The sequence below is a fragment of the Gymnodraco acuticeps genome, unplaced genomic scaffold, assembly GCF_902827175.1.
Source record: "Gymnodraco acuticeps unplaced genomic scaffold, fGymAcu1.1, whole genome shotgun sequence".
In the NCBI taxonomy this organism is placed as follows: Eukaryota; Metazoa; Chordata; class Actinopteri; order Perciformes; family Bathydraconidae; genus Gymnodraco; species Gymnodraco acuticeps.
Genome location: NW_022992023.1, coordinates 27,443 through 53,290, shown reverse-complemented (window position 1 = coordinate 53,290; position 25,848 = coordinate 27,443). Strand labels below are relative to the sequence as shown.

At 42.9% G+C, this 25,848-nt stretch overlaps 2 protein-coding genes across 2 annotated transcripts in view; both read left to right on the top strand.

Annotated features, from left to right (window-relative positions):
* The window catches only part of slc5a6a (solute carrier family 5 member 6a), a gene marked incomplete at its 3' end in the record, with an annotated part of 51,274 nt that overhangs the window by 1,286 nt on the left and 24,140 nt on the right, over positions 1-25,848 (top strand).
* Positions 22,609-24,749, top strand: LOC117536582. The gene is made up of 3 exons (XM_034201507.1): positions 22,609-22,929; positions 23,539-23,674; positions 23,883-24,749. Exons 1-3 carry the CDS (start codon positions 22,793-22,795, stop codon positions 24,630-24,632), a joined length of 1,023 nt encoding a protein of 340 aa, XP_034057398.1. The 5' UTR covers positions 22,609-22,792; the 3' UTR covers positions 24,633-24,749.

Here is a 25,848-nt window from a genome sequence, read left to right as displayed (position 1 = left end):
ACGCAGGGCTAGCTCAAAGGCACCACAGAACTTGATGCAGTCTATTATTTTAGAAAGGATGTACCTGTTTTAGACAACCACCTTATTATGCTTACTGATCTCTATCCTGTAGCCTTCATTGGACAACTGTGTTTACTTTCCTAAACATGGCTAGTCACATAGCATCATCCATGTGGATCTAGTTTGTTCATGCCTTTTAGTTTTTCTCTGATGTGTGCTTTAACCCTCTGGAGGGTATTTTCTCGATTTTTAGATGTCTCTTTAAATCTTATTTTAACTGTACTTGTTATAACATGGCACCTCTGCATGTGTTACATCAAAAATGTTCAGGACAGTCTCTGGTCTTGCTAGAAAGGCAAGTCACTCACCTTAGCACTGTGTGATGAGATCATTTGATAACATTTGACATCCGATTTTTGGAAATCTTCAAAACTCTTGTGAAAACACAGATTTCCTCATGTCATCCAATTGTTTTGGTGTTTTACATTTGGTTTACCAAAGTCTTAGGATCATAAAAGTAGTGAAATATATGAATTACACTGTATATAAATGTGAAATTCATGTCTAAAATGAAAATTTGTAAATTCGAATTTTGAATAAAATAGTTGTTTATCACTCTACTTTCATAGTAGCTCCCTGTGAGCCCAGTGTGCTCTGATTGGTCGCAAAGCTGAGAGTCTCTCTCTCCTCTCTCTCTCTCTCTCTCTCTCTCTCTCTCTCTCTCTCTCTCTCTCTCTCTCTCTCTCTAAGCTGATCGATGCAGCTTAGCATCTCTCTCTCTCTCTCTCAGCTGATCGGTGCAGCTCAGCCTCTCTCTCTCTCAGCTGATCGATGCAGCTTAGTGTCTCTCTCTCTCTCTCAGCTGATCGGTGCAGCTCAGCCTCTCTCTCTCTCTCTCTCTCTCTCTCTCAGCTGATCGGTGCAGCTCAGCCTCTCTCTCTCTCTCTCTCTCTCTCTCTCTCTCTCTCTCTCTCTCTCTCTCAGCTGATCGATGCAGCTTAGTGTCTCTCTCTCTCTCTCAGCTGATCGGTGCAGCTCAGCCTCTCTCTCTCTCAGCTGATCGGTGCAGCTTAGTGTCTCTCTCTCTCTCTCTCTCTCAGCTGATCGGTGCAGCTCAGCCTCTCTCTCTCTCTCTCTCTCTCTCTCTAAGCTGATCGATGCAGCTTAGCGTCTCTCTCTCTCTCTCTCTCTCTCAGCTGATCGGTGCAGCTCAGCCTCTCTCTCTCTCAGCTGATCGGTGCAGCTTAGCGTCTCTCTCTCTCTCTCTCTCTCTCAGCTGATCGGTGCAGCTCAGCCTCTCTCTCAGCTGATTGGTGCAGCTCAGCCTCTCTCTCTCTCAGCTGATCGGTGCAGCTCAGCCTCTCTCTCAGCTGATCGGTGCAGCTCAGCCTCTCTCTCTCTCAGCTGATCGGTGCAGCTCAGCCTCTCTCTCAGCTGATTGGTGCAGCTCAGCCTCTTTCTCTCTCAGCTGATCGGTGCAGCTCAGCCTCTCTCTCTCTCAGCTGATCGGTGCAGCTCAGCCTCTCTCTCAGCTGATTGGTGCAGCTCAGTGTCTCTCTCTCTCTCAGCTGATCGGTGCAGCTCAGCCTCTTTCTCTCTCAGCTGATCGGTGCAGCTCAGCCTCTCTCTCAGCTGATTGGTGCAGCTCAGTGTCTCTCTCTCTCTCAGCTGATCGGTGCAGCTCAGCCTCTTTCTCTCTCAGCTGATCGGTGCAGCTCAGCCTCTCTCTCAGCTGATTGGTGCAGCTCAGCCTCTCTCTCTCTCAGCTGATCGGTGCAGCTCAGCCTCTCTCTCAGCTGATCGGTGCAGCTCAGCCTCTCTCTCTCTCAGCTGATCGGTGCAGCTCAGCCTCTCTCTCAGCTGATTGGTGCAGCTCAGCCTCTTTCTCTCTCAGCTGATCGGTGCAGCTCAGCCTCTTTCTCTCTCAGCTGATCGGTGCAGCTCAGCCTCTCTCTCAGCTGATTGGTGCAGCTCAGTGTCTCTCTCTCTCTCAGCTGATTGGTGCAGCTCAGCCTCTTTCTCTCTCAGCTGATCGGTGCAGCTCAGCCTCTTTCTCTCTCAGCTGATCGGTGCAGCTCAGCCTCTCTCTCAGCTGATTGGTGCAGCTCAGCCTCTCTCTCTCTCAGCTGATCGGTGCAGCTCAGCCTCTCTCTCAGCTGATTGGTGCAGCTCAGCCTCTTTCTCTCTCAGCTGATCGGTGCAGCTCAGCCTCTTTCTCTCTCAGCTGATCGGTGCAGCTCAGCCTCTCTCTCAGCTGATTGGTGCAGCTCAGCGTCTCTCTCTCTCTCTCTACAGACAGCGGCTCCGCTGCCCGTTAAACAGTGCAACGGCCTACTCATCCAGCTCGCAAATATAACAGATGCCATCACATTCTACATCAAAGTCAATGAATAATCGTATTTAATAATCGTGATATCAATATTGACCAAAAATAATCGTGATTATGATTACAGCTTGTGTGCACCCCGAGCTGCTCCTATCTGTCAGTAGGGGCTTGGACTGTGAGCCGTAGGGTTTCCGGTTCAAGTACCCGCACAGACTTCAAATATGGAGTGTGGCTACTTGGAGAGGTCCCAGTTCACCTCCTGGGCCCTGCCGTGGTGCCCTTGAGCAAGGCACCGGACACCCCCCCCCCACTCCCATTGCGCCATACAATAGCTGCCCACTGCTCCTTGTAACTCCTAGTTAAACCGCCGGAGTTCCCCCTTTAACTGCTAGGACCCTGATAACAGACAACACTATGGACTAAAGACAGAGTGGTTTAATACGATAGTATGAATTTGTCTATGAAATAATAATTAAATACTAAGTGCGTGGCAAATATTTACTACACTGCTGTTCTATTAAACATGGCAACATGATTTCCATTCTATTAAGTTAGAAACGCATTAAGCATGGAACAGATGTAAATATCAAATATAATACTGCTGCATCTCATCACATGGCTCTTTGATTGTGTTTAGGTTAAAGCCTTTCTCGGTACACTCTGTAATAACTGTTTTGGCTACAGACTAAGCACTTTCCCTGACCGTAAATTGTTCCTCATACAAAGTTGGACAGTTTGTCAAATGTTTTAATGTGCAAGGATAATAGGGTGGCGTGACTCCATGTCCTGACCTTTCTTGTTGAATACTGAAATAATTGACTAATTGTCTACACTTCAATTTTCCAATACAAAGTGGTTTGCAGTATGTAATCCGTTTTCTCTCCGTTCATCTTGAAGCTAGACGGCTCATATTCTAAGAATCTTTTCAAAGGTTTTGGGTCACATATTTGAGTCACAGTTTCAAACTACGTAATGGCTACTAAAAGATTACTTTTCTTTCTACTAATATTAGAGCAGACCCCTCTCATTTCAGTTCAAAAGATATTAGGTTTTTCCATCACACAGATGATTTAAACCCTTGGGTTGAACTGACAAGGTTAAAGAACTTTGGTTCCTAAGTTTTGGATCCACGTAGGACTCAGAGTCAAACATTCAATGTAAAAGGGGGGATTAAATGGTCTGCACTTAAACCACTTTTTGTTATGTCTGATGTATTTGAATGCTGTGTTTTGTATTTATGTGAAACAATGTAAGTTTTGGGATGCAAAAATAATGTATAATATTTCAGGGTCACATTTGACCTTCTGGTTGACAGTTATTTACCAGCAGTTGAGCATAGTTAAAAGTATTGTGTATTTATTTACTCAGATACACTTTTTTCCAATAATCTGGCATGATAAACTATCAATGCTTCTGCAGGCTAATGATTGCACACAATCTTTGAACTTACACCGTTCTCCTTTCATTATTATCTGGTGTTGCGTAAACACGTGCATGTCACGTTTTGTTTGGTACAATCAGTCTTCAATGGAACAGCCCATGTATTTCAACATTTTCAAAAGTGTCTTTAAATACAGATACATACCTGTTAATCAGTTGTGGCAATTCTTATTTCACTTGTCAGTACCTCCTTGTCTTTGCTTTTCATAAAACCAAATTGAGATGCCTCTTGTTCATCCGCATCTTCGTCTTACAGTCCTTGCTCTCGGTTATTTCACAGGACAGGCCAGGGTTCAGCTGAAAGTGTAATCATTACTTGAATGATTCTCTGCCTAGTTGTAAGCATGCAAAATGCATACACGTCTATTACAATTGTTGGTAGCATATATGCATTGGGATCAATCCACGCCATCTCAAACTTTTATTTTGTTTAAATAGTTTCTACAAAAAGCATAGAATTACGCATTTTTGCATTCAGACATTTCTTCTCCTCTATATCCATGTGGTAAAAAAGTTTGACGGTGTGTAAACAGATATCCTATGTCTTGACACTGTCCCCAGTAAAGCCAAAATGTATCTTTTTTGGTCGGAATTAACCCCGTAAAAGCAATGTTTTCTAGTCACCAACAGAGCCAACAGTGAGCCCAAATTACACTTAACCAAATTGGACAAGCAACAGAATCAGAACAATTTAAACAATATTTTGCATTATAAGACTTCAAGGATGAAGATCAAAGGGATGACTAAAATCTGTTTAGCCAAGTTAGCTGCGTTGCTCTGTGGATAGTGGCGCCAGTCGGTGTAGCCTCACAGAGCTGCTAGCATGGTTGTACCATTTTATTCCTTACTAACCAGACTTGTGTCCTTGACCTGTAAAGCCCTGAATTGATACAATCTAGTGTATCTTCATTCAAAAAGCTCTTCGTCCAAAACAAAAACAGCTGGGACCATATCTCCGTTGGTTTGTACTGTCACGATGCAGCAGGAAGGTCGACCCAAGAGCAGTAAAAACAAGATATCAAGTAGTCTTAACCAAAATACTTTAGATTTAATCTGTCATAATGAACCTAGTTGCCACCAGTTTGCAGCTTTTCTTTTTTCTCTTCTCTGTTTATTGAAAAACAAAAGCAAATATCCATCCGACAGTTTGTAATTTCTTATATTTCTTTTTCAAAATTAAATAATGACAATTACAGCCATCAGCAAATCATAATGTAAATTGCCAGTAGACATCTTTCCATTAGTCAATACTTAATTTTCATACATACTGTTTCAATACCATTGTGTATTCACATGTATATTCTCCATATGCATAAACATATATCTATATATACACATTCAACCCTCCTTAGTCATCTGCTTATTTCTACTCTTCTCCCTACATATATTTGTACCCTATCCTCCCTTTCCAATCTGTTTTATAAGTGAGATGAATAATAGCAAACTGAGGGAGGGGGGAAAGGTAATCAAACCAAATAGGTAAATCACAACAAATAAAATGGAATACGAGGAATTCAGAAAAAAAGTCCTATTCTCTCTTTCAAATGTTCCATTTCCTCCATATATCTGCCGTGTACTGTAAATTATTACTCTTTTCAGAATGGAGATTCTAATGATTGTATCAGATGAGCCCTATTTAAATGGCTTACCAGCCATAGTCAATTATAATCACTCACAATAAGTTAAGAGGCCAGGTCACAAAGCTACATTGATTGACATAACTTTCTACATCACCAACATTGATAATTACTGTTGCTGTATGTATATTTTTGACCCAGAAGATTTGATCACATGTTCAGAAGAGCCAAATTCATAAAGTCCCTTACACACCAAGCCGATTTCGTCCGTCAATAGATGTTGATAGATGTCGGGCCGTCGATGAGCGTTGTACTCAGATTGGTGTGTCTTGGTGTGTCCCGCACCGTCGTGTCTTTTTGGCCGTGCCGACACCTTCCGCCGCCGATTCAACATGTTGCGTGCGTGCGCGCGTGCGCGCTGCAATCATGTTGTCTGGCTACCTGCATAAAGTCAAGTGCTCGGCGCAGTTGTCGGCGAAATGTCGCTCCTCTGTTTTCATTGAAACAGCTCCTTATATGTCAAAAATGGCCAAAATGGAAGTAAATCCATACCTTATTTACTGGTATGCTGCTTTCCTCACTAGTAGAGAGCAACTTGTGAAGGTTAACAAAACCCTGTCATCTGCCATCACAACCAATGTAGGTGCCCCCCAGGGCTGCGTGAGTTCAGCTGTGCTCTTTACTCTCTACACTGATGATTGTCGTACCAACACACCAAATCAAGTCATCATTAAGTACTCCGATGATACTGCAATAATATCTCTGCTCAGTAACACAGCCGACCCTGAGCTGCACCAACAGGCTGTACATCAGGTGGTCGAGTGGACTGATAACAATGCTCTTGAGATCAGCACCAAGAAAACTGAGGAAATCATTTTTGGCTCACCATCTGACTCCCATAAAGTCCCCATTGTCATCCATACAGATGAAATCAAGCAGGGAGTTTCATATAAATACTTGGGTGTAATGATTGACCATCTGCTGTCATGGAAGGATCACATTGAATATCTGAGCAAAAGGACAAAACAAAGAATTTATTTTCTCTGCCGTCTTAGGTCTTTTGGGGCGAGCAGAGAAATTCTTCTGTTGTTCTTTACATCTGTGATCATGTCCATTCTACAGTACTGCAATACTACTTGGTACAAATGTTTGTCAGCAGCTTTAAAATCAAAACTGCTCCACCTGTTAAAGATCTGCTCAAAGATTGTTGGTCAACCCTGTCAGAGACTCTATGACTCAGCCTATCATAACAACCTAGTGAGGCTGTCCAACAACATCATCTCTGACCCAAACCATGTTCTGAACAGAGAATATGAACTGCTACCATCTAATCGGAGATACAGGGTCCCACGATTAAATAAAGTCAGACTGAAGCACTCCTTTATGCATCAGTCAATCCTCACAGTAAATACAGAGCTGAATCCAGATCAAATGCACGCTGAAGGCTCTTTGAGCAGCTTTTCTCTCACTGATTGTGCTGTTATGTTAAATGTTTGTTGTTTGTGTTTCATGTATTGTGTCTGGATACTTGTCTGTTGATGTTGGACATGGAGCTGCTGTGACGCAAGTCAAATTTCAGACTTCATCTGACAAATAAAGTAATATCGTATCGTATATATCCGTTAACGCAGCTAGCTAGCACCAGATGCTAACAACAACAATACACGTAAGGTGTGCCCGTTCTCTCGCTCGCTCGCGCCACACATACACACACCCTCCCGGTCCTCCCGATGGCCAGTCGGTGCCTGCCGGTGAGCGTGGAAGTGTGGTCTGCCGCAAGCGGACGGCACTGCAGGAGCGGGGCTGTCAGCATCAGCTTGTAGATGGTATTTTAAACTTGATGCGCTCTGAAACTACGGGGCGGCCGAGGACAAAAAATACACATGCGTTAATCGCCTTAAAATAATTAGTGGCTTTAATTTTTTTTTAACGCGTTAACTTGACAGCCCTAGTTAATCACACCGTTTTTTTTAAATAGTCTGAATGAAACGGCAGTGATCAGTTGTGTGTTTACACACATAATGGCCCATCAGCCACAAACCCCCCCCCCCGGTCTTTCTTCTCCAGCAGTAAAGTTAACTGTACGTTTGCATATTTATGCAGTGATCTGTCTCTTCCTCTCTCCCGCAGACAGCTGATTCTGTAGAATACAGAAGAATTGTGATGCGACACACATATTTATTTAGATATGTTTTAAACAAGTTTAAATAAAAGGCTGGAGTGTTTCTTGCTCTGCCAGGTGCAACAAGTGGGAGCGCGGTGCAAATTATCTAGATAGAATACGGCGCTGTGTTGTTGTTGTTCTTATTACATCATGTAGCCCGCTGTATAGAAAACTGTAGTTTCCAGACAGCAGCAGATCCACATTCATGACGTCCGCTGGTGCATCATAAACACATCGGATAGTGTAAGTGCAGTCGGATTCTCAAAGCACTGCAGTCTCTTCTCCTAAACAGTGGCGTTTCTATATGTACAAAAGTGGTGGGGCACAAAAAACTTAGATGTCTATATATAAGCTTCTGCAGTGAGGTTCATGGCTGGTGAGGCACTGGCACTGGCTCTTCAGGTTTACAAATATTATATTTTGACTTAAATCAAAATATAATATTATTTTCAAAAGCCTCTTTAGTCTGATGCTTCAATTAATTTTAAACAGACAGTTCAACAGAAGGATACCCAAAAAATGTAATTTTATCATTTAAATATTGAATTGTTCTCTCTTAGTAAGATCGCATTTTCAATAAAATTGTGGTCTTACCTTGACTTGAAGATGAAGTCCATTTGCCTATCCTTCTGGACAAAATCTCTATTACTTTTTTGTAAAAGTCCTCCTTATCTTCTTGTAGTTTCAAAAGTCTATCATAAATCTAAATGATGGATTTATGATTCGAAAATTATAAAAGTAGGGTAGACATGTGGATATTATCCGGCTGAACAAAACGTACATTTATCTAACAGCTACGTTTCCCACAGATCTTATTTGGAGCTATTTTCTAAAATCCTATGGAGAAATCTCATTGCTTTTTTGTCGAGGGATTGATTGAGAAGTTTATAAACAGCTTGTATATTGGGAAGCCATGCGCAGCTTACTTCCTGGTTTTAGGACGTGTCTCTCTCCTCCTCTTCACACACCACACTTTTCGCGGCACACGTACTTACAGCCAATCAGCTCTGAATTATGTGAGATGACGTATGGTGGGGATGGCAGCACTATGCCCCTATGGTCATTATTTTTTGCCACACACATTAAATAGGAAAATACTCTGAGCATGCGCAGTGTAGTTTTTACAGTCACCGTTCACTTAGACCAGTGAGAGGGAGGGGCAGGATCGGGTTTTGTCCCACATGGCTCTAAACAGCTCAATAGGCACACACTGTAGACACTAATTAGAAGAACACATACTAAAACAGCAATGTACAGACGAATCAGATGATTAAACATGATCTTAAAATATATTTTATATATATTTTAATGCATTTTTTGCATTTTGTTGTAATCATTATTTGTAATACTTTCTGCTGACACTAGGTGGGGCTGTGCCTGACCAGTCGCCACTGCTCCTAAATCCTTTTGAATTCTCCTATCCACTATTCATTAACCCTGAAAGGGTCTGTCGGCCATCATCGGTGTGACAAAGCTCTACCATCCCCCCTCTGTTAACAAGAGATAGTAGCCTATGTTTCAAATAATTGCCCATCGGAATGTGTGGAGAAAGACTCCCAAGGGGGATGGGAGACGTTTGACTTTTGTCACATTCCGATCGGAATGACATGCAGGGCAGCATTGCCGGTCTGAAAGGGTCTCTGGAAATATCAAACATTTAATTAAAGTTTTAAAAACAGTGACAGGTTCAAATCAGAGGTGGAAGAAGTATTCCGATTGTTTACCTAGGTCAAAATATGTGTTGGAAGCAAATATCCTGCATTCAAAATTGTCAATAGCCCAAGTGAAAAGTATTATCACCTGAAAGTAAAATGAATAATGATGTTATTAGTATTAAATACATATCATTTGTACAACTTATATTTAGAAATACTCCGTTGTAATTATTGATGCAGGTCTCCCTTGAAAAAGAGATCAATGATCTCAATGGGATACACCTGGGTAAATAAAGGTTTGAAATTAAATGAAATGATGCATACATGTGTTCATCCATTCAATGTGGCATCTGCTATAATGGGGTTAATAATACATTATAATACGTGATAATGTATGAGTTGATTTACTTCGATCTACTGTACTGTGTACACCACAACAATATTACAAAAAATATACTGCACATTAAAGCAAACTATTGTAAAGGTAAAAGTATGAGCATAAAAAGTGTAAACATTTACATTATTATGATTATTTAATATATAAAGACTATATATTATTGAATTACAATTAAGATAATAAGATTAGATATACTTTATTTGATCTAAAATATTGATGTTTTTTCATTATAGTAGCCTGTGAAAACCATAACAAATAAGTGATCAGCAAACACAACTGCAGAGCTGCAAACATTGCAAACAGACTAAGTTCTACAACACCCAGTTGTCTCTGTGTATTTGTGAATGAAGCGCCATCTCATGGTGAAATCCTGTAATTGAACAAATGGGGAAATTTGGCAACGCCCTCTAGCAATTTGGCAACGCCCCCAGCCACTGGGATCCGCTGGGTTTTCGGTTGGAATCCGCTGGGTGGAGTCCTATCTGGAGTGCTACATCTGTAAACGTGTATATATACAGTCGCCTATACATCTCCTTTGAAATATATAATATTTTCTATTGTAAAATATTCCAAATCTACTTAAACATAAAGAGGGCCGCCCGTATTGCACCTTTTAATTATTCTGTGAAATTTCCAATTTACAGTGATGCAAATGAGTCGCTTTTCGGCGCCTCCTGCTTTTTTAACGCTGATTTGGGTGACTTGTGTAATTCGTGAAGAACCGAAGAGTTTTCATTTTGGGGGGGGGGGGTCCGTCCGACTGACGGACAACTTCTCACTTCAAAAAAGAAGAAGAAATCCAGATCGCAAAAATAATTACAACAAGTGAGTGCCTGTTTTTCCTGGCCAATGACAGGTTCCTTGAACACAACACGAGCGTAAGGTGTCTTCACGTGGTTATGTCTCGTCTGAAAGGAGTGTAGACTAGAGTGCTGACGGAGATCACCGGAACGCCGCTCCAGCTCTTCAAATATTGCAGCACCCATAATGAGCCGTACACATGAGCGCAGTGTTTGCATGGCTGTGTCTTCAGTTGTAAGCACAGTGGCGATCTGTTGTTATTAGCTTCCGAATTTAAAGAGCTTTTCTACAACCAGGTGGAAGAGAGCTCTCTCCTGACAGGCTCAAATAACCTCCGCTCAGTGAGGTTAAGGCACTTGATATGATCAATTCAATTCAATTCAAAACCTTTATTTATCCAGGTGAAATCTCATTGAGATCAATGATCTCTTTTTCAAGGGAGACCTGCAGCAGTAGGTTCCACAAGAAGACATAAAAACATAAACAACAGAACAACAAAAGGACATCATACAGCAAAATGTACAGGGATTACAATTGACATATTTAACCACATGTACAGGTACCAACAGCATCTGATTTTGTAGCATCCAACCGAGCTTTAAAAACATGTAGTGGTACTAGCTTGGTAATTTTCCATTCTTTTTGCAGACTGTTCCATGTTAGTGGAGCTGCACATCTAAAAGCTTTCTTCCCTAAGACAGTCCTAGCACTTGGCACATTTAATAAAACCACAGCATGCGATCTCAGGCAATAAGTACTTTCAATTCGCAGAGAGATCAGGGAGCAGATATAAGATGGTAGTTTATCCAACATGGCTTTGTAAATGAAAAAGTACCAGTGACTGAGCCTCCGTACAGTAAGTGATGGCATAACCGCCTTGGTATACAGGGTACAGTGATGCGTAAGTGCTTTACAATTTGTCAAAAATCTCAGTGCACTGTGATACGCAGCATCTAACTTGCTCAGGTAATTGGCAGGTGCTTTCATATATAACAAATCACCATAATCCAGCACAGGTAAAAAGGTCACAGTGACTAGCCTTTTCCTGGCCTCAAGCGAGAAACAGGACTTATTTCTGTAAAAGAAACCTAGCCTAACCCTCAGCTTTTTAAGCAGGTTATTGACATGAAGTTTAAAAGTGAGACAGTCATCAAGCCAGATACCCAAGTATTTGTAACAGGTAACCACTTCAAGTTGTATTCCTTGCGTAGTTACAATATCCAAAGCAGTCTCTGGTGTATTTTTAGCTTTAGCTTTCGAAAAGTGCATTACCTTGGTTTTATCCACATTTAAAAGATCACATTTTGATCATTATAGTTATTAATGAGACATTAGAGACTAAATGAAAAACAGTTATACAATATGACAGTAGCATATAGTACTCCCGGACCCCCCTAGAGGAGGTTAGGTCCCCCCCCACTTAAATCATGTTCAAATGGATAGGATACTAAATACATTTGTAGGCACACATCTTGTGTCCATATCTTTCTGTTTGGTGGTCATGCCACAACTGTGCACGTGAATGCATGCGCGAGTCATGGTGAGATATCTGGATTAAGAGGTTGCTTTTTCTTTGCACAGCATGAAAGAAAGGCCAAATGAATGGGCTGTGATTTTAGTTTTTTTAAGCAGAGGTTGAGTTCAATCATTTGTACGGCCCTCGGAGGATGTTGTAAAAATTGAAAGGAAAAAGGTTCCCCACCCCTGCTGTAAACAATAATAAAAACCCTTGATTTATAACTTAACATCTCTGTCTCCTATTGATCTGAGTATATTATAAAGAATAGCCAGTTAATTGAAGCATTATAGCACAGGCCTTTGTCAGATGGTATATTATGCTGTTTTTTTTCTGCTTCGAATAGTTCTCTCTTTTTTCACCTACCTGTGTTTGCATCACTGAATTTACATTCAACCATAAACATAAAGAGGGCCAACTCTAATTATTTAGTTGGCTGTTGGTACATCACCTTTAATTTGTCAGTAGAGTTGTCCTTAGAGCAATATACACTTTACCTCAAAGGCCTGTGTCCCATCTCAGTCACATCCTGTCCTAAGGTCTGCTGAAGGCTTGCAGTCTCTGTCTGGTTCCACCTCTTGCCTCCGACAGTCCCTGTCCACTCCCTGCACGGCTCCCTCGCCAAGTCAGGCATTTAATCCTCTCCATCCAGTTCTCCGCTGGCTAGATAATCGTCACCTGAAGGCCTCTCACCACCAAGTTTCTCCCTGGTAAAACACCTGAAGTTTAGCTGGAAACGGTGATTGGAAGTGTATGTTCTCCTCTTTCAGTTCTTTTTTTGCCCAAGTACTTTTTTTGCCGTTTTCTTAGAACGTCCGGCGCATAGTCATGGTCCAGAAACTCTCTCCTTCCCTCGTACATGAAACCCCTTTTCTGCAATGCCCTCTTAATAAGCTCTCTTGATTGCTGAAACGTAGTAGTTTCACCACAATAGACCTTGGTGGCGAATCCTTTGGTGGTCACTCCGCCAAAGCACGGTGAGCTTGTTCAATCTGGAGTATCAGTGACGGGGCAAGCTCCAGTTTCTCTTCGTGGTTAATTCAGTTAAAAGTGGTGCATAGAGCTCACATTTCGAAAGTCAAACTCTCCGATATGTATCCTGAAGTTAGTCCCTACTGTGATAAAACTGGTCCTGCCCTCGCCTTAGCATGTCCCAGGTGTTCAGCACTGAACCGGATCCAAATCCTCTGGCTGCCCTATTTGGGGCTATAGGAAATAAATGCTTTAACTGCTGAACGGCGGCAATATCTGTCCTTGGCTCTCCTCCAAGCTCGTTGAGCTTGTATGTATATGCATATGTATTACATGCCTATATATTAACTTATCAACATTTCTGGTTAATATTTATGTGTATTAGGCTCACTGGCAGTGAATGTAGGGGATTACTTTAGTCGTTGTTATTGTTTGTTTGTATTTTTCATTGTTCTTTCTTTTTCCCTTTCTACATATAATCAGTGCAAACCATTGTCACATTTGTATATGCATATATTTTGCTTTCCTGTGCTAAATTACAAACCTTGGTTATGCATTGTCGAGACTTATAAAAAACATTTTTTTTATCAGATAGCGAAACATCAGTCACCACAACCATGGAGATTTATCTTGTAAGTACAGTAGCCTCTAGCCCATATCACAGCAGTGCTATGCTGCTTTGTGTGGAAAATAATGGAAGTGAACATTCTCCCAGGCGCCAGTGCATGGGAGCTGTTGATTCTTTCCCATCCCTGCGTAAAGGCTCCATATCACTTCAACTAAGATTGCTCACGGCTCTGCTTGCATGCTCTGCCAGGAACCAGTAAAAACAAGGGAAAGTAATGGGGAAATCACCGTTTTATAGACCAAACGTATGCATCCACTGATGTTAGCTTTATTTTCCCTCATCGTACCACTGGCAAATTAGGTGACATTCACAAAAGGCACTAGTCAATATTCATCTGTTTTGCTGGGCCTTAGTAATGTTGACGAGGTCACGTAAGCTATCATTGTTTTTTTATTTATTATGATGCCCAAATCTGGAGGTGGTACTTCATTTTGAATGATTAAAACACTGACAGAGATGCATCTGCTTTAACTTTAAAGAAATTCATAGGGCTTCACTTGCTGTTGGACTTCCTCCCTGTGTAGAACGTTTTTTTTAGGATTGGTATAAAGTCTAACCCCCTGATCCCACCGGAAGCGTCTGTGCTGCGGCTGCGACGCGCTGCGACGCGCTGCGACGCGCTGCGACGCGCTGCGACGCGCTGCGACGCGCTGCGACGCGCTGCGACGCGCTGCGACGCGCTGCGACGCGCTGCGACGCGCTGCGACGCGCTGCGACGCGCTGCGACCTCCTCCTGCGTCATAACCCACCAGGCGCGTTTCAAAACGTTGCGGAAGCGGAGCGTTGTGTGTGCAGCCTCGCAGTTGTTGGATGAACGTTCCACTTCCTGCCTGCGCCGCGCTGTGCCGCGTCAAAAATAGGATTCATTTTAGAAATTCCTTGCGGCGAGGAGCTTCTGGGACGCTTCGAGCCGCGGCGCAGCGGGTCTGGTGGAATAGCACCCATTGACTAGAGTGGCCGCGATCGCTAAAAACGCCGCAGCGCAACGCAGCGCAACGCAGCGCAACGCAGCGCAACGCAGCGCAACGCAGCGCAACGCAGCGCAACGCAGCGCAACGCAGCGCAACGCAGACGCTCCTGGTGGGATTAGGGGGTAAGAGTCTTCTGGACTCTTGATCATTACCCTGGGAGAAATCTTCCCTCAGTCCAAAACGTTGAATTGGCGCTGTTGTTCAGTCTGCAGAGTCTCAGCAGAGCACAGACGGCCTTGAGAAGTTGGCATTCCGTTGCAAACACTGTATATATTTGGCTGTTTAGGCAAAGTATCCATAATATTTTTTAGTGGCCTTTGTTGTGACTGCTTTGTGCTTTTGTGACATGAAAAGAAAGCACACAGTGTCTTTTTATCATTCTCCATAAATGCATAAACTCAAAGCAGGTTCTGTATATTTATAATTTAACAGTTAATCAAATTCTTTAAAATATACCTAATTTTGATTAAAAAATGATGGGTAATATATAAAAATGGACGATAACAAAGTCTTGGGTAGTGTTGTAAAAGTTACTTTTAAGAGTTTGTGCTTATCACGAAATGTTGGTGATGATGGACAGAAAATCATGTGAGAGTTTTTGCTGGTAAGGTGGTGAGAATAAAAATGTGTGCTTTGATTTGTACTACCCTGAAATGATTTTATAAATCAGTGTGGCCTGTGCAGCTCACATAATATAATATATAATGTATAATGGTCACTCACAACTGAACATTGATTTAGAAGATTATTGTTGATGACAAACTAGCAACATCGGTGAGGGATAGTGTCCTGATTCACAGTAGAACATTCGTAACGATGCTTCGACGGGCGCACTATTCAAAATTGCCCAACCACTTAATTTCACATGAAATATTTAAATAAATAAATGACTCAGCAGTGATGTTTTAAAAAACAACGATGCGTCTGTTGTTGTGGTTCAGTGCAAACTTTGCGCTGTATACTGGCAATGGGCATAGATGCATATCTGACAACGGTGGTACGACATTATGTGACTAATGATACGTTGTGTTTCTCTGAAAAATCCAATATTTGTGTATTATGGATTGAGGAGTTGTTCCGACTATAATTTTCATTAACTTTTGAGAGGTAGGCCAATGTGGAAACAACATAGATGGTACTTTTTTCCCCTTCTTTTCTTTTATTTGTTCAGAGAGTTTAAAAACACATTGATAGCAATTGCATTAGCCTACAGTATGTAACTTGTTTACCGTTGTATATACAGTGATGCAAATTAGTCGCTTTTCGGCGCCTCCTGCTTTTTTAACGCTGATTTAGGTGACTTGTGTAATTCGTGGAGAACCAAAAAGTTTTCGTTTTGGGGGTGGGGGGGTCAGTCCAACTGACGGACAACTTCTCACTTCAAAAAATAAGAAGAAATCTAGACCGCAAAATAATTAAACAAGCGAGTGCCTGTTTTTCCTGGCCAAGGACAGGTTCCTTGAACACAACACGAGCGTAACGTGTCTTCACGTGGTTATGTCTCGTCTGAAAGGAGTGTAGTATAGACTAGAGTGCTAACGGAGAGCAGACAGGCAAAATGAATGGGCTGTGATTTTAGTTGTTTTAAGCAGAGGTTGAGTTCAATCATTTGTACGGCCCTCGGAGGGTGTAGTACAATTTGAAAGGAAAAAGGTTCCCCACCCCTGCTGTAAATAATAATAAAAACCCTTGATGTATAACTTAACATCTCTGTCTCCTGATCTGAGTATATTATTATTTTTCTGCTTCGAATAGTTCTCTCTTTTTTCACCATACCTGTGTTTGCATCACTGTATATAGGGCTGTCACGATAATACATTTTGTTGGATACATTTTCCCGGAAATTATTGCGATAAACGATAATATTGTGGGCACCGTTGTAAGACCATTTTAGACCACTGACATAATGATAATATATAATAATAATTCAAGTACATCCTTTTTTATTGAACATTCAACATTACAAATGAAATGTGAAATAATATTTAAATATATAAATGATATATAATAAATAAAACAAATAAATTAAATTATAAAAATGTTATTAAATAAATCACACACAAAAACGGAATGGGGTGGTTGTGTGTTTCAGGTGCAGTTTAAGGTTGGTCGTATTGTTAGCTTTTGTTGCTACCTTTTCAAAACAAATGCGACATAACGGCTCATTCAAGTCCCTAGGTTCGCCTCGTTGATTTGCCTTAAATCCAAAATATTCCCACACCGGAGATGTGGAATTAGGTTTTGCAACCAATTCCATTTAACTTCAAATTCCCCTCGAGTAAGTCACACGTTGTCTCCTGCTTGTCTCTATATTATTCATTTGGCTGACCAATCAAACATCTGACCTGGCTGTGTGTGAGCCCTCACAGCGCGCCGGCTGTGTCTGCCGGCCCGGTGCACTGTGTCTGCCGGCCAGGCAAGTTATCGAGTTCATTTTTATTTGTCGTACGATAAGTCAATTCATTGCTTATACAGGCCTAGCTGTATATTCCAAATGACACCTGACAGGGCTGAACCGGGGCTACCCATATTTGTGACGGGGCTCTAGCCCCAGTTAGCCCCGGTTTAGCGCCGTCCTTGCTGATCCATGATCCATGTTCTCCACTTCTCCGCTTTTGGTGTGGTGAAATCGCAAGAAAATCATATAGCTGAACCATGCGCTCGTGAGTCCCTTAAAGTTGTATTGAAAAAGGAGTGAGAGATAGCAGAACAGGGTCATCACAACTGATAGTGCTGCAGTATGAATACTATCATACAAGCATGTGTGTAGCACACATTCTACAGAGGGGAATCATTGCTGCTCTCATCGACAGTGGCCTTGTCGATGCTTAAGTCTGAAAATGGTTGGACTCATCAAAACTGTGATGAGATGTTGTAATAGTGTAAACACCCTCTGATTTGTCTTATCAGTTTGCAATGCATTTTTAGGGTCCATGACCATCTCCACATGCTATACATGTGCTAATACGTGTGTGGAGCACAAAGGATGAAAGCATAAAGTTCCTCTGTGTGTTGTTACGTGTAAAAAAGGCCAATTCACACATATTATAATAAGGTAATCAAAAGATAGTAATTTGTCATTAAAGTATATTTCTATCATGTTGAGTGTGGTCCTCGTTAAGGAATGTTTAGGCACTTGGCAGACATAAATGTGACGCAGCATTCCTATCTTTATGGCAATCTATTTCCTCGTAAGACATTAACATATGAGGATACTAGGTAACTTTAAATACACACAATCATTTACCACTGGTTATACAAAAATAGGCCAGGCAATGGGTTAGGGCAGTCAATCAGCAGTTCAGTATTTTTCCACCTAATGTAGGAGCCAAAATGCTCAGTTAGCCTGTGTTTATTGTTTTGTTATAATCATTATTTGTTAACACCACACACTTTGGTAATTGTCACATGGGTGTGGTTTATGGTATCTAGGGCACCTGTTGTATGTGGGGGTTTGTGGCATGACAATGAGGGAGAGCTAAGCTCTGATATCTTCTGTACTGTATGATATCCATAAACCTTTAACTTTGGTTTGGACTTCATTATTGATACACGTCACATCTATGAGCCAAGTTTAGCCTCTAAGAGATTAATCTAATTGGGAATTTAGTTAAACACAGTTTGATTGTTATCCACGTTCGCGGTAATGATTTCCGTGTACGCCAATCAGAATGCACCAAACTTCAAGGTTCAAGGTTTTTATTTTGTCATACGAACATAGCTACAGTGTAGTTATGACGATGAAAATCTTAGGTCACAGGCTCCTCCAACAGAGCAACACAATAAAACAGATAAACAGAAATATAGTGCAAGTAAATAGTAAATAGTAAACACAAAAATAGTTTAAAAAAGTGAAATAGTGCAATAAGAGTCTATATGCAAGTTATTGGAATATGATATATTAGATAAATAGATGAATAATTTCTTAGTAGCAGATGAATGTTATGGATATTGTTTCAACAGTTCAGGTGTTTAACAGATGTTGTTTCAACAGTTCAGTTGTTTAGCAGTCTTATTGCCTGTGGGATGAAACTGTCCCTGAGTCTGGTGGTCACGGCCCGTTCACACAGCGGCGTGCGTTGAAGCTTGCCGGCGGACGTGTCTGAAACTCGACCAACTACCAATCACATGAATCTCCCGCCCCTGACACACAAGCAGCGGTTTGATTGGCTCGAGCTTGTACTGGCATATGATTCGATTGGCTGACGCTTCTGCCGAGGCTTCAAGAGTTGAACATTGCTCCCCTTTTGCAGCGAGCCACGGCCAGCAAAACTCCGCATCGCTTCCCGCAATGCAGTTCGGCGAAAAAGTGTCACCCCATTCAAAGTGAATGGTAAAGCATCAATGCACGCCGCTGTGTGGACGGGCCGTTATAGTCCGAATGCTGCGGTAGCGCCTGCCAGACGGCAGCAGACAGAACAGTTTGTGGTTGGGGTGATGGGGGTCTTTTGTAATCCTGAGGGCTTTCTTCCTGAGCCGCTGGGAGTAAAGGTCCTCCATGGATGGCAACTCCGTCCTGTAGGGGTGTAACGGTATACGTATTTGTACCGAAAATATTCGGTATGGGCCCTTCGGTTCGGTACACGTGTGGAAGTTTTTTGGAAGTAACCTCAGGTGCTGCGTCGCAGCGTTCGAGTAGCATGTTCCTGCAGCCCATGCTCCGGGGCTGCAGGAACGCAGCGTTCAGTGTAATTCCAATGGGTCATAGAGCGTCCAAGTCATTTAATTGGACGAGAGGCATACTATGAGAGCTGGTCACAGGGATGCGTTCAAATTTAGTCAGTAATTTGAGGAACTGTCGAAATGGCGAACGAATATAAAGTTGAGCTCGAAAATCCTCCAGCATCATTGAAGTCTCCGGTTTGGGAACATTTTGGTTTCGCAGTTACGTACAAGGATGACGGACAAAGACAGGTGGACCGAACCTAAGCTGTTTGTCGGCATTGTTCAACTAACATTGGTTACGCGGCTGACAATACATCAAACTTGCACACTCATTTGAAAAGGCATCACCCGAACGTGAATATCACCGGTACAAAAATAAAAATGACTGAAGTGCAAACCCAACTCCCACTAGCATTTAAGCCGCCACCACTCGCAACAAGTTCCGTTTCACGGCCCCTACACACGGCGGCGTGCGTTGACTCTTCAACGCTTCTGTCCATTCACTTTGAATGGGGTGACGTCACGCTTCGCGGCACTGCATTGTGGGAGTGAAGTGTAGCTTTTCTCGCGGTGCTCGCTGCAAAAGTTGAGCAATGTTCTATTTTTGAAGCTTCGATGGAGGCGTCAGCCAATCAAATCCGGTTTATGCAAATCTGCCAGTACAAGTGCTAGCCAATCAAACCGCGTGTATGCTGGGAGAGCCAGACCGCAGTTCATTTCCTCATATGCCAAAAAATGGAGGAGAAAATAATCATAGCGGTAGGGAATCACCCGGTGCTTTATGATCAGTCCCTGTTCACCTACAGGGATACAAACCGGAGGAGCCAGGCATGGAGGGAGGTGGCAGAGACAGTGGGTGAAACTGGTAGGTTTTCGCCTGTTTGGGGAGTTTATATCCAGTGTACTTCGTTTGAGTGAATATTCACAGTTTAATAATAATTAAAAACGCAAAACAAATATGTTATGTTTTGTGAATACTAGTACAGTAAAGTTAAAATACAGATTATTTCAGTTCATCGAAATGCTGCACCTTAATGTTTATTTTATTATATTTTGTATTTATTTGAGTGAATACATTATTCACAGTTTAATAATAATGAAAAACCCCAAAAAATGTTTTCATGTTTTGTGATCATTTTTTCTGCTGTACCGAAAACGTACCGAACCGTGACCTAAAAACCGAGGTACGTACCGAACCGAAATGTTTGTGAATCGTTACACCCCTACCGTCCTGGGGATGTTCTGTCCAGTTTTCACCACCCTCTGTAAAGCCTTACGATTGAAGGCGGTGCAGCTGCTGTACCTGGCCGTGATGCAGCCAGTCTCTTTGTGCACCTGTAGAAGTTGCAGAGTATCCTGGGGTCCATGTTGAACCTCCTCAGCCTGTGGAGGAAGAAGAGCCGCTGTCGAGCTTTTTTGGTGATGGTGGTAGTGTGAAGAGTCCATGTCTGGTCCTCAGTGATGTGGACACCGAGGAACCTGAAGCTGCTGACTCTCTCCACCGTAGTCCCATTGATGGCGATGGGGGCGTGTCCCTCTCTCTGCTGCTTCCTGTAATCCACATCAGCTCCTTGGTTTTGCTGACGTTGAGATGGAGGTTGTTATCCTGGCAGCAAGATGTCAGGTTGTCTACCTCCTCTCTGTACGCTGTCTCGTCGCCGTCGGTGATCTGGCCGATGACGGTCGTGTTGTCAGCAAACTTCACGATAGTGTTGGAGCTGTATATGGCCACGCAGTATGTGAATAGGGAGTAGAGGAGAGGGCTGAGCATGCAGCCTTAAGGGGCTCCAGTATTGAGGATCAGGGTGGAGGATGTGATGTTTCCCACCCGCGCTGCCTGGGGTCTGCCCGTCAGGAAGTTCAGGATCCAGTCACAGAGGGCGCTGTTGAGCCCGAGGTCTCTGAGCTTGATGACCAGCTTTGAGGGCACAATGGTGTTGAATGCTGAACTGTAATCAATGAACACAGCATTCTCACATATGTGTTCCTCTGGTCCAGGTGTGAGAGGGCAGTGTGGATGGTGAGGGCTATGGCGTCGTCTGTGGACCTGTTTGCCCTGTAGGCCAACTGCAGGGGGTCCAGAGAGTCAGAGAGGGAGGAGGTGACTAACCGCTCAAAGCACTTGATGATGGAGGTGAGTGCTACTGGGCGGTATTCGTTGAGGCTGGTGATTTTTGTCTTTTTGGGGACAGGAATGATGGTGGAGTGTTTCAAACATGTGGGGACTACAGACTGCAGCAGGGACCTTTTTGAAGATGTCTGTGAACACTTCTGCCAGCTGAACACGGCCAGGGATGTCATCAGGTCCAGGAGCCTTGTGTGGGTTAACCCTTTTAAATGATTTGCCACACATCTGCCCTGTTTTAAAAGAAAAGGGCAGGGCTCCTGTTCCTGACACCGGACACCCCCACCCCCCCCCCCCCCCCCCGGCCCCACTCCCCATTACTATCTATCCATCTATCTATTCTGATAACACAAAGTAATTTCAGACACTCACAAAAAATTTATTCACCATTACAGTCGCTACAGGGTCAATGTCTATTAGGGGTCGACCGATTATCGGCCTGGCCGATTATCGAGGCCGATATTCCGCATTTTTACAGATTATCGGCTTTTTTAAAATCAAATTGCCGATACGACTTTGGCTCTAATGCGGCCGTTTCTCTGGCTGCAGTCACCACTGTTCACGAGCAATGTCCCGCCCACAGCGCTATCTGATAGGCTATTACTGATTTGTCAATCAACACTGAAGATTTTCCGGGCTGCAGCCAGACAAAGAGGCGGGACCTTCTCAGATTACAGCCAGGTGCGAAGAACGCAGACACAGATAGAGGCAAGCAGCAGCGAGTGAGGCGGTTGTTTCGAAGGTAATCAGTTCAAAGCCGAAATCGGAAATTCAATAAACATCCCAATCCCCTATGCTGAAGTTGCAAAAACACCACGATCTTATGATCCAATTCTATCAGTTTCCCAGTTACAAAGGGACAGGGGGGGGGGGTGCGGGGTAGCGTCTCGCAGCGGAGAAATTGTGATGCGCTGGGACGGCTGCTAGTGGAGCCTCGCAGCAACTCTGCTTTCTGCACCACAATCTGGTGCTGCTGAATAGGCTACATGCACTAGGGTCTGAGACGTACTTCCGCCTTAGCCGTTATACTGCTCGGACGCTTCCGGGTTGCTTCTGGTCTGCGTAGCTGAGCGTCCACAAATGTTTTACTGTTTAAATCTGTGGTTTAAATATGAGTTGACGGAAGATTTTCAAAACGGAGCATTTGCAAAGACAAGTAAAGAACTACTCCGAGCACTGCTGTGTCTCACTTTGTACGGCGTCAGCTAAATTCAATGGCGTCCTAAGTTTCCATGGCTTTCCGACCGAACTCGAGCTGCGAAGACAGTGGCTGGTTAAAATACGACGCGATAACTTTACAATCTCCTCTCACTCCAAAGTCTGCAGTCGTCACTTCGCTACGGATCAACTAATAGAGCCAAAAACCCTTGATGGCCGTAGGAGGCTTGTCCCAACTCTGTTTGAGTGGAATCACTTCACTGCTCAAACACCGCGGGCTAGTGTTTGGGAGAGAAGGGAGCGGCCCACTGAACCAGTCTCTCGGGAGGAGCAGGAAGAGCACATCGATGTCCGTGACCATGATTACTGCTCAACCCCTGAACCAGCTTCACTGGACATGTCCTCTCAAGCTACAGAAGACAACTCCAAAACAGTGGAGGATCTGCAGAAACAACTGCAGGAGTTAAGAGTCCAGCGAGAGTTTTGCTTACAGCGGTTTGCTGGCTCCGACGACAACATCCGATTCTATACCAGGTAATGTTTTGGCTAAATTCTATCCAAGTTTTTGAGATGGGTTAGCTTATAAAGAATCCTGTTTACCTGCCGTTTGACTGCTGACTATTTGCATGCAGTGTTGGAATAAGTAGGCTACTCAACTTAACTGAAGTATAAGTACAAATACTATGGTTTGAAAATACTCCTGAACTGAACATGTAGAATCATAATCATGTGTTTTCATAAGTAACTAGAAAACTATGAAGGTTAACTAAATGTGGTGGAGTAAAACATACTAATACTAACAACATACTGATAATACTTTACTACAAGTGGAAATCTTCAAAACCTTACCAAAGTAAAAGTACATGTCAATATCCACTGCGTTTCTCCCAGTTGCACACTTAAGAATGAAGAGTAAAAGTAGTCATTCTGTGTAAAATGTTCCCTGTATGTTTAGATTATTATTACTGCTGCTTTAATGTAGTTGTTACATGTTACTGCTGTATATTACTATACCTGCACCAAGTGCCTTCTTAATCAGTCTATTTGAATTGTAATGTATTATAGCAAACAAGAGGAAAGCATTAGCCCATGTGTTACAGTTAACGAGTCAATTAATGACTGACATGTGTCTTTTGTGTACAGATTCCCGAGCTATAACCACCTGATGGCCTTCTGGTTTTTGATTGAGCCTTCCATTTATAAAATGGTTCGTGTTACAAGAGCGATATCAGCTGCCAAGAGGAATGAAGAAGTGGTTACACACGCACGTCCATCAACGGTAGGCTACGTTTCTTTTAACACACAATCTAAACACAAACTGAAGGGAAAATGTTTCTCCAACATTTCATTGCTTTCGTGTAGGCTAAAAGGCTATAGTACTCAATCCTTTTTGAATACATCAGAGAACTAAAACAACTTAATGTTTTTTCCATGGTGTGCTACACTCATGACATTAATATAGTACCCTTTTTTTGTTTATCTTCCAGAGACAGCTGCTTCAGCCAATTGACGAGTTCTTCCTTTTTCTCTGCTTCCTGTCGGTGGGTTTGAAAGAGAGGGACCTTGCAAACCGCTTCAACGTACACCAGTCCACTGTGAGCCGCATCATTGCAACATGGACGAGTTTTCTTACAACTTTATTGGGGTCACAGTGCATCTGGCTTACACCTGCAGAAGTTCAAGCCCACCTCCCAGAGGCATTCAAAGATTTCCCAGACACACAGGTGATCCTGGATTGCACAGAGCTGAGGTGTCAAACACCATCCTCACTCCTCCAAAGTGAAATGTATTCTACATACAAATCTCACTGCACCATGAAAGCCCTGGTTGGCATAGCCCCACATGGCGCAGTGACCTTTGTTTCCAGTCTGTATGGTGGTTCTGTCAGCGACAAGGAGATTTTCAAACAATCTGGAATAGCTGCGTTGTTGACTGAAAACATGGCAGTGATGGTAGATAAGGGCTTCCTGATCAGCGATTGCTGCAAATGCAAGGTGTACTGCCCACCTTTTCTGTCAAAGCAGAAGCAAATGCCAGCCTATCAGGTGAGGGAGACACAGGCCATTGCCAGACTGAGGGTTCATGTGGAGCGTGTCATTAGGAGGATAAAAGAGAACAAACTTTTTGATGGTGTCATCCTCCTGTCCCATGCCTACAACATCAACCAACTGTTTGCAGTAGCATGTATGCTGTCAAACTATCAGAACAAAGCACTGGTCAAGAAATGGGTGAAATAAGACAAGATGATGACACCTGTGCAGGTAGCTGTGATTAAGCTGGGTGAGCACACCGTAATCCCGTGTTGCCTGACACACGCTAGTGTTTTGTTTGAATAAATGGTAAATAGCAAATTACAATGCGTTGATTTCTTACAAATGCACTGATTTACTATTCATTACACAAATCACTTCACTTTATTGTCTTTTTAAATACAATTGTATATTTATTTACATATATGAAATGTGACAAACAATATATATCAAAAACAAAATATTGAAATCACATTTTGTTGTCATTCAGAACACATGATTGAGGGATTGCCTCCTAAAAACAATGACGGCTGAGCCAGGGTCTAGCAGCTAACTGCTTACAGAGTTAACAATGGCTACAGTGCCCACTACTTTTTAATGACGCGTACTTCGGCATGTATGTGTAAAAAAAAAAAAGTCTACTTTTCTCTGATTGCTCTTTGCACTTCTGGATCTGTGTATATTCTTTGCACCAGGTAGTCCTCTTGTGCCCACACTACAAAATCACACCACTGCATCCCAGATACAAGAAGTTGACCCTGTACTTGCCAGTAATAGGCATGGCTTTTCTTGAGCTTAGGGGAGCCACATTCCATCTGCACATATTTGCAGTCGACATAATTTGGGACATTGGGACATTTGAATTCAACAAGGCCAAATTGGGGATATTCTGTTGGGTCAAAAACAACTCCATCAGGGGAGGCACCAAGCCAGGGCGTAGAGGGGTGAATGACAAGGCCACAAGGGGAGTAGTTCACGTTTGCCAGTCTACTGTATTCAGCTGCTACTGTGGGCTCCATCTCGGCACCTCTCCTCATTTCTGCAGTCTGCCTTGTACCTTTGAGTATTCGCTCTGCAAGAGAGTTAGCAGAGCTCTCACCTCTGACGTGACAAATCTCTCTAAACCTAGCGGCAGTAACCCTGGGTTTGCGGAGCAGATGCCACTCTGAGCTAGAGCTTTGCTCACGGGTAGTCTCCTCAATTTTGTGAGACATTTCCAAATCAACAGATAAGCTGTTCATATGTAGTTGCTCCTCTTCTGAGCACACCAGCGGTAAATCACATGGCAAGATCACATACCCCTCTATGGGCAAGTGGGCTGTTGGTGGTGTGTCAGTGTGAAGTGTGGTGTACCGAGACGTCAAAGCAGGCATCTGATAGGACAGAACACTGCCCTCCTGCACAATCCCGAAGGCACTTTCCA

Bases quoted from the DNA above. Each gene is read 5' to 3' on its own strand.
- LOC117536582 (XM_034201507.1), top strand. From the start codon at position 22,793: ATGTCCTCTCAAGCTACAGAAGACAACTCCAAAACAGTGGAGGATCTG. The intron at 22,930-23,538 runs GTAATGTTTTGG...TTTTGTGTACAG, and splicing joins AACATCCGATTCTATACCAG to ATTCCCGAGCTATAACCACC. The intron at 23,675-23,882 runs GTAGGCTACGTT...TTTATCTTCCAG, and splicing joins CACACGCACGTCCATCAACG to AGACAGCTGCTTCAGCCAAT.